Source organism: Xyrauchen texanus, chromosome 4, assembly GCF_025860055.1.
Source record: "Xyrauchen texanus isolate HMW12.3.18 chromosome 4, RBS_HiC_50CHRs, whole genome shotgun sequence".
Lineage (NCBI taxonomy): Eukaryota > Metazoa > Chordata > Actinopteri > Cypriniformes > Catostomidae > Xyrauchen > Xyrauchen texanus.
Genome location: NC_068279.1, coordinates 43,122,337 through 43,135,271, shown reverse-complemented (window position 1 = coordinate 43,135,271; position 12,935 = coordinate 43,122,337). Strand labels below are relative to the sequence as shown.

The following is a 12,935-nucleotide window of genomic DNA, read 5'->3' as shown; positions in this document are numbered from 1 at the left end:
ATTATTATTTGTACAGATGAATGTGGTACCTTCAGGAATTTGGAAATTGCTCCCAAGTATAAACCAGATATGTCTTTTTATTTTCGGAGGTCTTGGCTGATTTCTTTTGATTTTCCAATTATGTCAAGCAAAGAGGCACAGAGTTTGCGGTTAGGCCTTAAAATACACCCACAGGTACACGTCCAATTGTCCAAAGCTAATTGTCTAAAAGCTTGATATCATTTTCTGGAGTTTTCTAAGCTACTTAAATACACAGTTAACTTGGTTTATGTAAACTTCTGACCCGCTGGAATTGTGATTTATAGTCAATTAAAAGTGAAACATTCTGTCTATAAACAATTGTTGGAAAAAGTTGAAAACTCGTGTCATGCATAAAGTAGCTGTACTAAACGAATTGCCAAAACCATAGTTTGCTAAAATGTAATCTGTGGAGTGGTTACATTTTTTCAACTGTATATAATATATTCTTATTATTTTGTGAAGTTGGCTCACAAAGCACTTTTTTACAGTGTGTGGCAATATTATACCATGATGTTTGTTTTGTATGCGTATGTATTGAATTTTCTCATTCTTTGTAAGCTGCTGGTAAAGTTGCAAAGGAGGAGGGCAAACAGGATGGCGCCACCCCTGAGGACGGTTTCCCAGATGGACTCAGGGTGCCGAGCTCTTCCCTAGATCTGGTCAGCAACACTCACAGTAGCAGGTACCGTTTCCCTTTAGTTCCCACCACAACAAAAGTGCAATATCAGTATTTCCATACTGTTGTAACACGGCTCTCTGGAATACTTAATTCTGATTGGTCAATTGCACCATTTTGTGGTCAAATTACCACTAAAATTCGATTGACAGTTGTCCTATGCAACTAATTTCCTACATAGTTGTGCTAGTTTTATGTCTCTCGTATCATTCTTTCTTCTTACGTAATAAAACAATTTAAACTCAAATCAACATTTCATGTCATTTATTTATTTATTTGGTAATTATCCATGTAATAATCAGAAAAATGTGCAGTCAGCCAGTCATTGGGGCTAAATAAAGCTTGTTAGGGCATGTTTTTTGAAAATGACTGGCAGGCTGTACATTATACCTCATATACTGTTGTTGGTATTATAGCGGTTATACTATAATTTCCTGCAACTAAAAAGTAGAAAAGTAATTAGGAATAATGCATGGGACAAAAAAAACTGTATACATCCTTTTCCTCTGCATTTTTCACACAAAATCTTTGCAAATGTCTTTGTTGCAGATCGACTAGCTCCTGTGTCAGTCCTTTGGTTGAATGTGAAGCAGGTAGATTTGTGAACTCACCCACTCATCGTTTAAATGGAGCTTTTGCCCTGTAGTTTTATGATTATATTAAAAAAACATTATGTGTAAACTTAAAAGTAATCCAATATGTTTTGTTTTTCAGGGCCTTCTGGGGACTGTCTACCTTTGAAAAAGATCAAAACTGAACCCCCAGATGGAGAAATCATCCAGGTGACAGTGCCAGGTATGTTCTGCCCAGTCCCACAATGAAGCTTCAGCTGATTGCGTTGATATTTTGCTTATTTCTACAAGTTTTGCTCTCTTTTTGAAGTCATCTTGTGTTCTCAGAGTCCAGTGCTCCTACAGAGGAGCCAAGTGAGCTTCCGGCTGAGCGGGTGACCCCTGACCTCTGTCGTCCCTCTGAGCCTGTATCAGGTAAAGGCATCCTGGCCTTCTCTCATGTATCTGGATATAGCTCCTCCTTAATGTCACATGCTCTGTTTCTCTTGCCTTAAAGGTGTAGTCACCCCAAAATGAAAATTCTCTCATCATTTACCCTCACGCTATCCCAGACTTTCTCTATTTTTTTGCTGAACACAAAGATTTTTAGAAGAATATCTCAACTCTGTAGGCCCATACAATGCAAGTGAATGGTGGCCAGAACTTTGAAGCCCCAAAAATCACATAAATGCAGCATAAAGGTATTCGATACAACTCCAGTGGTTTAATCCATGTCTTCAGAAGTGATATGATAAGTGTGGCTGAAAAACAGATATATATTTAAGTCCTTTTTTACTATAAATCTACTTTCACAAAGCCCTCCTATGAACGTTATTGAGAGTTCTTCTTCTGCTTTTACATTGTTCATGTATAACGCAGTAGTTTGGTAGACTGTCTGTCTGTCTGTCTGTTTGTTCACCGTTCATTTGTAGGATTATATAATGATTTTTACTTTAAAAATTTCGTAAAATTTATTTGAAAGTGTATTGGGCACAGTGGAACCTGCTTGACAAGGACATTCGCTTAGACAAGAGATAGACATTGATGTTACTGTTTCATCAACGATTTCCAGTTTCGGTCGTGACGAGTGGCAGGTTCAGGTCTGCGACCTGGAGCTGTTTGGGACCTGACTTCTGTTTTTTTCATCGCTGGCCTGACCGGTTGGTTGTTTGTTCTCTGAATCTATGTGGTGCGTGGATGCTGTTTTGGGGCGCAATGTGGCATGAACAAATACAACTGCCTAGATGAGCGATAGACATTGACGTTGTTGTCTGAATCAGGATTTTTAGTTTCGATCAGGGACGCGTGACCGACTAGGCCATGGCCTGGAGCTGTTTGGAACCTGACTTCAGGTTTCTCATTGTTAGATATGATGAATTATGTGTTTGTGGACCTTCCGAAGGCTGACAATTATAACATCATAAATTGTCCTCTTAACTGTACAGTGCCTGTGAATAAGGATTCACCTGTTAAATCAGTTATACAAAGAAGCATGATAATACTTTTTGTTATTGATATCTGGGAATGTATGACCAAATCCCAGGTACAGATACAGATGCTTTAGTCATTTCTGAGTCTTGGCTTAATAATTTGGTTTAGAGAAAGACATTAGTATTGATGGTTATAGTATATTTAGGACAGATTGCCCAAAAAGAGGTGGTGGGATAGCAATTTATATAAAAAATAGATGTGATGTTAATTTGTTGTTCTCCAAATCGATCTCTAAACAATTTGAACTTCTTGCACTTAATGTAGTTTTCTCTGAGAATTTAAAACATACATCCGTCAACAACTAACGATGCTTTTTCATCTTTAATTCGTCATTTGTCATCACTAAACTTTAAGGAACTTGTTTTAATTGGTGATTTTAATTGGAACTGGCTGCAGCCATTGTACTATATATTGATATAAATACAATTATTCTGTAATATTTCACAGTTAGTAGATATACCTACCAGACTAACTTAAAAAACCCTTATTTCAGCAAATGCTCTGCATAAGTATTCAATAGTGTCTGTTTATGTGCACAATATTAGTGACAATTGTGCTGTCACTACAGTTAGAAATGCAAAGTTACCCAAAATAAAACCTAGTATTATCTTTAGACGATGCATGTCTCAATGTAGTGAACAAGGCTTTTTGATTGGGAGAACACATTTCTGATGTTATAAATTTTAGTTTTCATTTCCATGCCGATGACACTGTAATTTATTGTAGTACTCCCACAATACATCAAGCTCTGTTTCAACTACAGTCTGCGTTTGGTGTTGCGCAACAAAGGCTTTATACCTAACTAATATAGCTAACTTTTATTAAATGCTGATAAAACTAAAGCCATGTTTTTCTGTAACTCAAAGAAATGAACAACAAATCTAGCATCTCTTTGCCCTATATGTGAATCGCCTATGCTTGATTATGGAAATGTTTTGTATAAATCTGCACCCTCCTATCTTTTACGTTCCTTAGACATTATTTATCATGGTGCACTTAGATTTATAACAAATTGTAACTTTACTATATTGGAAATTGTATAATGGGTTCACTTAAAAAAGAAAAAAGGGAGAGAGATAAAGCAAAGGAAAATGATAAATAATCTCATTTGCAGAACAGCATGACATGAGAGTGAATAAATGATGAGTGAATTTTCAATCCCGATTGAGCTATCTCTTTAAGGGGCGGGTAAACATATGACATATTAAAGCCTCTAAAGTAACCCTCTCCAATGTATTCTTCCAGTTACAAATCCCTCAGCCCCATTTCTACCAGCTTTTAGTGCCTGTCATTGTTTGAGATGTGCATGTAAAGCTCATTAAAAAAACTCACACTCATTTATACCAAATGATAATTGGGTATAAAAAAAAAAAAAAGATGTCTAACGTCTGTCTTGGCACTTTTCGTGTTAATGCTTCCTTCCTCAATTTGTAAGTTGCTTTGTATATTATCCTCTGCTAAATGAATAAATGGAAATAGAAATGTACATACACTGACCACTTATTTAATTGAGCTAATGCTCAACACAAGACTGTTAAGTGCTGTTTAAGTCAATCAAATACTGATTTGAACAGTAATAATGTTTTGAAAATATGCTAGAAAGAACTATATTCACAGTGAGGATGGAGAATCCATGTCCTGATCTCTCAAAAGGAACTGAACACATGTTCAGACCCCTGTGAAGAACCAAACAGGAGTACAACACTCTATAAAATGTACAAAAGGCATTTAACCAGAGTTTATAACAAAAAATAAGATGAATTGTGGTAAGATTCAAGTTTTACATTACTTTCTTCCACCCTAAACCCAATACCCCAGACTTACCCAAACAGTAGTCCTAGCCCATGCCAAGTACAGTATGAAAACCAAACTTGTTCCCTGTGGTGTGCTAGTTTCCCCCCTACAATAAACCACCATCCACTAGAACGTCCCCATATGGACCCTTAGTCTTAGCCCCTAATATGCACAGTAGTATTAAACTGTGGGTTTATATGAACACTCAACCACTGTGGTGTGTATATTTCATTGATTTCAATATTTTTTAACAGGGTACCCATGCTCAAGGAAATCCAGGTATGGAAGACAATGGGAAATATCAGAGAATTTTAAAAAGGTTTCTCAGGTCTCAAAAAATTATAAAAGTTATGGTATTTTCTACAGTGAATATAAATTTTTCTATTTATGCTCAGCTCTGAATATTTAGTGTGCTGTGATTTTTGAGACAGCTGTTATTTTGATTCATTTTCAATGAATTGGTCAAACCTGTTCTCATCTGTCTGAATCTAAATGAATCAAAATGCTTATTCAGTTATCACAATCAAATGACATGGTTTGTACAATGATAAAGTCAGGGAAATTAATTTGTCAAGTATGGGAACCCTGCTTTAAACAAAATTTATTTATAATGCATTTATTGTAATTAAAGGTACAATCTCAGTAATTATTTCCTTATTAAATTGTTTTACCCCTAAAGGAATGAATAATAAACTTATGTATAAAATATGAGCATTCACATGAGATGAAGTGTTCAGTCATATCAATAACCTTATAAAATATATTTTATTCTACATGGAGAGGGTCCCCTCATGGAGGCTGCCATCAGCATCCAACCTGTAGCTTAATAAGTTACTGACTGGACTTCACCACATATGGTGAAATCCCCAAATCTTTACAGGATCTGACCCGCTGAATATGGCTGCAACTATACCTTTAAGGGCTTTAATCCCTTAAAGGTATAGTTCACACATAAATGAACATTGTTTCATGATTTACTCACCCCACTGGCATCTCAGATGTGTATGGAAAAAATCTTGCAGCTCTGTAGGTCCTCACAATGTAAGTGAATGGGTGCCAACATTTTGAAACTCTAAAATACACATAAAGGGAGCTTAAAAGTAATCCATAAGATTCCAGTTGTTAAATCCACGTGTTCAGACATGATATGATAGGCGTGGGTGAGAAACGGATACATTTTAAGTCAGTTTTTACCATAAATACTCCTCCCTGCCCAGTAGGGGGCGATATGCATGAAGACTGACTCACCAAAAACAGAAGAAGAAGAATTTGAAAGTGAAAGTGAAGGAAAAAGGACTTAAATATTGATCTGTTTCTCACCCACACCTATCATATCGATTCTAAAGATATGGCTTCAACCACCAAAGTCGTCTGGAGTTTTAATGTTGCCCTTACGTGGATTTTGGATTTTAGTTTAAACATTTTGGCACCTATTCATTTGCATTATATGAACCTACAGAGCTAAAATATTCTTCTAAAAATCTTCATATTTGTTCAGCAGAAGAACGAAAGTCATACACATCTGGGATGTCATGAGGGTGAGTTAATGATGAGAGAATTTTCATTTTTGTGTGAACTAGTCCTTTAATCTCATTAACCGCACTGTCATTGGACACTTTCACTCAAGTATTGACTTAATCATCGTTTGAATTATGTTGCATCCACACCACTAGATGTCAGTGTAAGTCCAAGACGACATACATAAACAATTACTGAGTGCACCTTTAAATACTTTGTTTTCATACTTAAATATTTTAATAATTATAATTCAAAGCTGAAACAATATTTTCACATTTATTTATTCTTGATTTCAAGAATATATTAATATATTTTACTGCAGAGTTTAAGAGTTTTTACATGTATAATTCTAACAAGAGTCAGCAGGTTGAAACCTGGTGTTGTTGAAGTGTTCATATTGACTCACAGTTTGAGCATTTTGACTCATAATTAATGACACTCGATTTGTTATGTTGAAGTTTGCATTAAACACATGGTCACTGGAGTAAAGCAAAGGTGAGTTGAATCATCAAAACATCTCCAGCAAAGTGTGTAGAATACATATGTTCTTGATCAAATGATACACATTGAAATACTACCCATGCACTACAAGGTTGCTGATGTTTCTGTTTGTTTTTCTGCAGAAGATCTGGCACCGAAGTCTACACCGCAAGGGCTCAAGAGAGCTGTTGAAGGTAAAACTAAATTTTTTTTAAAGGTCACTCAAGGTTGTCTTCGATTATGGCCTGTTGGTGTGATTATGGTTCCTTTCCCCAGAAGACATCGGAGAGATGATCCTTCAGCTGAGAAAGCAAGCGGAGAGTCTGTTCAGCTCTAAGTACAGTGAGTCAATGACTTACTCGCCATACAAGACCTACAAATCTGTCAATTAAATGTATTCATCTGATCAGAAGTAATGTGCAGATTTCATAATCATCAGATTTTGTCATATTGAGTCATATTCTCTCTCTCTCTCTCTCTCTCTCTCTCTCTCTCTCTCTCTCGTTCCAGGTGAGGCTCTTGGCCTGCCTGAGCCTGCTAAAGTGCCATACTCCAAGTTCCAGATGTATCCAGATGATCTGCATGTCACAGGTTTACCGGAAGGGATGACATTTCGAAGACCGAACTGTTTTGGGGCAGCAAAACTCCAGAGGATTCTTGCTGCCAGTAGTCAGATTAAGTTTGTCATAAAGAGGTTTGTAAATTACAAGCATATTCCGGTTATTTACCAGTTAACATCAACTCTGCCGGGTCCATGGGCAGATATCTATAAAATCTGACAAAAGTGTGAAGCGATGCCCAACTCGCAGCTGCACAAATGTCCTGGACTGAAATGCCTTTAAACAGCACCCATGAGGTAGCCATGCCTCTGGTAGAGAGCTCTCAAGCCCTCCAGAGGTCACAGCCCCAGACTATTATAACTTAATATAATAGCCTCTATTACCCAATGAGACAAGCGCATATCAAGCCATGATATGGGTCTGCCCTTACAAGAATCAGCCCAAGAAACAAAAAGCTGATTACTCTTTCTCAATGCCTTCATTCTTTCCACATACAAACTGGACACAAACAGTGAAGTCCCTCATCCTCTGGCGAGGAAAAAGGAGGCAGGTAAAAAGTTAGCAAATCCACGGGCTAAAGCTGAGCACTGGGGCCACAGTGTTGCTCACTTTAGGCACAAAGGCTGGAGGCTCGTTTTAAGAGACACTCTTGAAAAATCCACCGCAAAGCACGTACAAGTGTGATGATCTGACAGAGCATGTAGTTCACTAACCCGCTTTGCTGTTGATAAGGCCAATAATAAAGCTGCCTTTAGCGAAAGGAGCTTTAATTCTATACTGTCAACTGGCTCAAAGGGAGGCTGAGAATGCACGTTCAGGACCATGGACAGATTCCATGATGGAACCAGTGGTTGACCCATAGTGTTCGAGTCATTTCCCACACAACAAGCTTATATTGCAGCGAGATAAACCTTGGTGGTAGAAAAGGCCCTGCCTTTATCTAAAAGAAAATAAATATTGAACAATTGTGTCTACTCAAACAGCCCATTTCTGATCATTGTCTGTTAATGTATGCCACTGCTGTCTTGTTGTCTGATCTGACTAGGACAGTGTGGCCTTGAAAGAACTGTACAAAGTGCTTCAATGCTAGAAACACTGTCAATAACTCCAGAAAGTTATGTGCCGTGGGCCAAACCCCATTCTGTTTTCTGACTTCGCACACCATGCCCCAACCTGTGAGTGACGACCACCACTTTCCTCAGAGAAACGGCCCCAAAAGGGGTTCCCCCGTGAAGGAAAGAAGGGATTCTCCAGTGACTGAGAGCGAGCATCCCATCTGACATCACTCTTAATCTGCGATTAAAGTGACGGCGAGGACACGTGCTGTGCTGCAATCCAATGCTGAAACTCTCTCATTCGCAGTAGTCCCAAAGGAATGACTGACACCGTTGAGGCCATCAGACCCAATAGGTGTAGACACAACCTCATTGACACTTTTTTTCCCTTTCTGAAAAAGGGACAAACAACTGCGAATTGAGCCGATGTGTTCCTCTAACTAAAATGCTTGATACTGTTTGGAGTTCAATCTGAGACCCAGATAAATTATGTCCTGTGGGGGCATCGGACAGCTCTTTGTCTCATTTATTTTGAATGGCAGATTCACTAAATGAGACGTTCTCATATCTATCTCTGCTTGCTGCCGCGACATCTAGATAAGCAGACACGTGAGACACGTTAACCTCAGCTTCGTTAGCGCTGTCTCCATACACTTGCTGAAGACTCTTGTGCCAATGAAAGTCCGAAAGGCACCGTCAAATATTCATAAGCTATTCCTTGAGGAATTTTCTGTATGACGGTAGATGCCCACATGAAAATATGCATCCTTCAGATTGACTGAGTGTTTTGAGCATGAGCATTTTGAACTTGAACCTTCTGAGGTATTTGTTGAGATTTCGCAAATCCAGAATTGGATGGAGACTTCCTCCTTTCTTGGGGATGATGAAATACCTGGTGTAAAAGCCCTGACAGCTGTCCTCCAGTGGCACAATCCTTATTGCTCTTTTGCTCAGTAAATTGGCTATTTTCTCCTCTAAAATCCAAGCTGGGGTCAAAGCGCAAGGTCAGCCATGAAACGGTGCCCCTGGAGCAAATAGGGTCAAGGGCCTTGTTCAAGGGCCCAACAGTGGTATCTTGGCGGGGCTTTCAGTCAGTAACCCAGAGCCTTAACCACTGAGCCACCACTTAACCCCATTGTATTGTAGATAAAACACAGGGATCAACTGCGCATGCACGGCAACTTTCTGCGTGAACAGAGAGGGGCCCACCATAGCTCTTGATCAAAGATGGTGCTGCAGCACCATCTAGTAGCAGAGCTGAGGATTGCACCTCTGAGTTTGGTATTATTTTGTGATTTATTTTCACACAGTAGGCCATTGCTGTGCCCTTGGCCTACTGCCTGGATGCACAAAGTAGATTTTTATTTTTGTCACACGTTTTTGTGCAAACTTTATTCCTCTCTCTTTTCTGACCTCGTGGGTGGAGAGGGGAGATGCAAACTGAGAGGCACTGGGGGAATGGGTTGGCACCCATTTAAATTCCAATTAAATTGTTTGTGTATGAGCCGTGCAATGTCCTCTTTGCTGGAGGGGTGGGAAAACAAACTTGCTTCATGAGGGAGGAGTGGAACAAAGACTCTGTGAGTGCTGTTCACCCACTCCATATCCCGAACCAGAACACTAGTTAGGTCGCCCGTCTCTTCTTGTTCCCCTGAGGGTTAGACGGATTATGTTTGGCCACCTTGAAAGAAGCATTGCTTCATCTGTGGCCCTCCCTGCCCTGACTGCTGGGGCAGTGGAGGAGGCCTGGTCTGGGTTCTAAAACCAGATTGTCCACCTCTAAAATGGGTTGTGAACATGGAATTTGACGGCTGCAGGGGGCAAGCAGTGGAAGGCAGGTATCGAACAATTTCCCATCCTTTTTCCTCTAATCACACTGAGGCTCGTCATGAGGCACATTAAGACCAAGCTGCCCCTCTCGCTAGACCCACTGCAGTTTGCGTATTGTCCCAACCGTTCAACAGACGACGCCATCGCCACCACCCTCCATCTGGCCCTCACCTAGATAAAAAGGACTCATACGGTCGAATGCTGTTCATAGACTTCAGCTCAGCATTCAACATAATAATTCCTCAGCACCTGATTGGAAAGATGAACCTACTGGGCCTGGACACCTCCCTCTGCAACTGGATCATGGACTTCCTGACTGGGAGACCTCAGTCATTCTGGATCGGGAACAGCATCTCCACCACCACCACACTGAGCGCTGGGGCCCCCCCAGGGCTGTGTACTCAGTCCACTGCTGTTCACTCTGCTGTCTCAGGACTGTGCAGCAATGCACAGCTCGAACCACATCATTAAGTTCACCGATGACACGACCGTGGTGGGTTTCATCAGCAAGAACGATGAGTCAGCATACAGAGAGGAGGTGCAGCGGCTAACGGACTGGTGTAGAGCCAAAAACCTGTCTCTGAATATCAACAAAACAAACGAGATGGTTGTTGACTTTAGGAGAGCACAGAGTGACCGCTCTCCACTGAACATCGACGGCTCCTCTGTGGAGATCGTCAAGAGCACCAAATTCTTTGGTGTTTACCTGGTGGAGCACCTCCCCTGGCCTTCAACACCAGCTCTGTTACCAAGAAAGCTCAGCAGCATCTCTACTTTCTTAGAAAGGCCCCATCCTCACTACATTCTATAGAGGGACTTTTGAGAGCATCATGAGCAGCTGCATCACTGCCTGGTTTGGGACTTGCACTGTTTTGGACCGCAAAGCCCTGCAGAGGATAGTGAGGACAGCTGAGAAGTTCATCGGGGTCTCTCTTCCCTCCATCAAAGACATTTACACAAAACACTGCATCCGCAAAGCAACCAGCATTGTGGATGACCCCACACACCCCTCACACAAACTCTTCACCCTCCTGCCATCTGGCAAGAGGTACTGAAGCATTCGGGCCCTCACGTCCAGACTGTGTAACAGCTTCTTCCCCCAAGCCATCAGACTCCTCAATACTCAGAGACTGGACTGACACACGTGTCCCGAGTTGTAATTTTAATTATTGTCACTTTATACCTGGCTGCTACTTCAATAACTGCTATGTGCATAGAACACTATCCCATAGTATGTTATGTTTACATTTGGCATTTTTAGAAACTGTCATCTTTTTGCAGTACTGTGTACTGCTCTCACTGAATTGTCCTGTTCATTTTTAGTAATTTATTGTACTGTCCCATACTTTTTGCACACGTTTGCACGTGCACTTAATATAGGCATGTTATTTAGCCTGTGTAGTCTCATGTTGTTCTGGGTTTGTCCTATGTTGCTTTATGTAGCACCATGGTCCTGGAGGAACATTGTCTCATTTCACTGTGTACTGTATTAACTGTATATGGTTGAACAACAATAAAAACCACTTGACTTGACACCGTATTCGCTAGGGCATCGAGGAAATCTGTCTTCTCCCTCTCAGACAGGCCACACAGACCGAGCCAAATAGCCCGTTCTTAGACAATGGCAAGACCCATGCTCTGTACAGCCCATCTTGATGTATGCAGGTTGAGATCTCTTCCCTGAACGCCGCATCTGGCTGACCCCCCATAAATTTGTCAACCCATCTCCTCTAACTCAGGCTGAAATGCTGTGAGAAACAAGGTGGGATTAAGAGCTCTTACAACTAAGGCTGAAGATCGGTACATCTTTTGGAAAATGGAGGCCAACAATCTCTCCGTCCATCCTGGCAATGAAGCAGGAGCAGATGAAAAAAAACGCCCGACAATCGGGGTGAAGGTGATTCACCACTTACTCTCTACTGGAGGGGGGCTGGAGATCCTCCATTTCGAGCACATCCAGTGTAGAGAAACCTTTAACAGGCACTCTTTGTGAAAAAGGCTTGTCCCAAAATGACGCACGCTGGGACGGCTGGAATAAATTGATTTACCAGGGCAGTACAAAACAGCAGCCATTTGCCATCGTACAGATCCCTCTCTGTGCCCTGACCAGCCTGCTGTGACGGCCAGTCCATAGACAGTTTGGCTGCCACCCTCCTATACATCTCATTAAGGTCCAGCTCTCTGGACAGGCGAGGGGGGCGTGTCTATCTGCTTTTAAAGGGTAACTAAACCCCTGCTCAGAGTCTGACTCCACCCACTAGCAATATTTGAAAAATGCTGGAAAAGTGGGCAGACACCAGCGGGGATAGAGGGGACGAAACGAGGGCGGGGCTGAGCGGTGGGGCGTGCACCTGAGACCCGTAGTGACGGATTAATTGACAGCTGCTGTCAGACTCTAAAATGGAGAGTGACTGGAGTGGTTATTTTCTCCAGGAGTATTACTATTATGTTGTTATTATTCCTCACACGGTCGCTAGACGACATTTACATGAATCTGATGAGTTTTATCGAGTTGATGTCAATAGCGCGCGCTCTGTAGGCATATTCATATTTTGCCGCTATGTGAAAAAATCCAGCAAATGCGCCGGCGCGTTTGTCGACCCCAGAGGATTAACTTTAGCCTAACCATAAATTGTGATTCAAATATATATGATCACTCACCTCAAGACGCCGCTGCGGTGGTGGGTTCCATGCAGGAGGAGCAGCGTTTGGCACTGCGTCGCTTTTCAGCGCGAGCTGTTTGGAGAAGCCCATTTCCACCTCCATTGCGTTGGAGAAGCAATCCCGCGTAAAATGCAGTTTGCACACTCCTACAGCTCTAGGCGGGAACTCGCGGTCTTCCAGAACAAGGACATGCAACCACTGGTGCCTAATTTCCAAGTCTGCTGGAAAGCTATACACTCCAGCAGTGCTGTTGCAACCAGCAACACTACACCTACGTACCATCCTGACCACTGTA

At 41.3% G+C, this 12,935-nt stretch overlaps 1 protein-coding gene across 5 annotated transcripts in view; it reads left to right on the top strand.

Annotated features, from left to right (window-relative positions):
* Window positions 1-12,935, top strand: part of LOC127636775 (general transcription factor II-I repeat domain-containing protein 1-like) — a 41,710-nt gene that overhangs the window by 19,887 nt on the left and 8,888 nt on the right. For 4 of the 5 annotated variants that reach the window (XM_052117535.1, XM_052117517.1, XM_052117526.1 and 1 more), the window contains exons 11-17: window positions 580-703; window positions 1,247-1,290; window positions 1,412-1,492; window positions 1,597-1,683; window positions 6,675-6,725; window positions 6,808-6,873; window positions 7,042-7,225. In XM_052117535.1, coding sequence (XP_051973495.1) covers window positions 580-703; window positions 1,247-1,290; window positions 1,412-1,492; window positions 1,597-1,683; window positions 6,675-6,725; window positions 6,808-6,873; window positions 7,042-7,225 — 637 coding nt within the window. The remainder of the gene's footprint in view (window positions 1-579; window positions 704-1,246; window positions 1,291-1,411; window positions 1,493-1,596; window positions 1,684-6,674; window positions 6,726-6,807; window positions 6,874-7,041; window positions 7,226-12,935) is intronic. The other variant, XM_052117509.1, reaches the window with a different exon arrangement.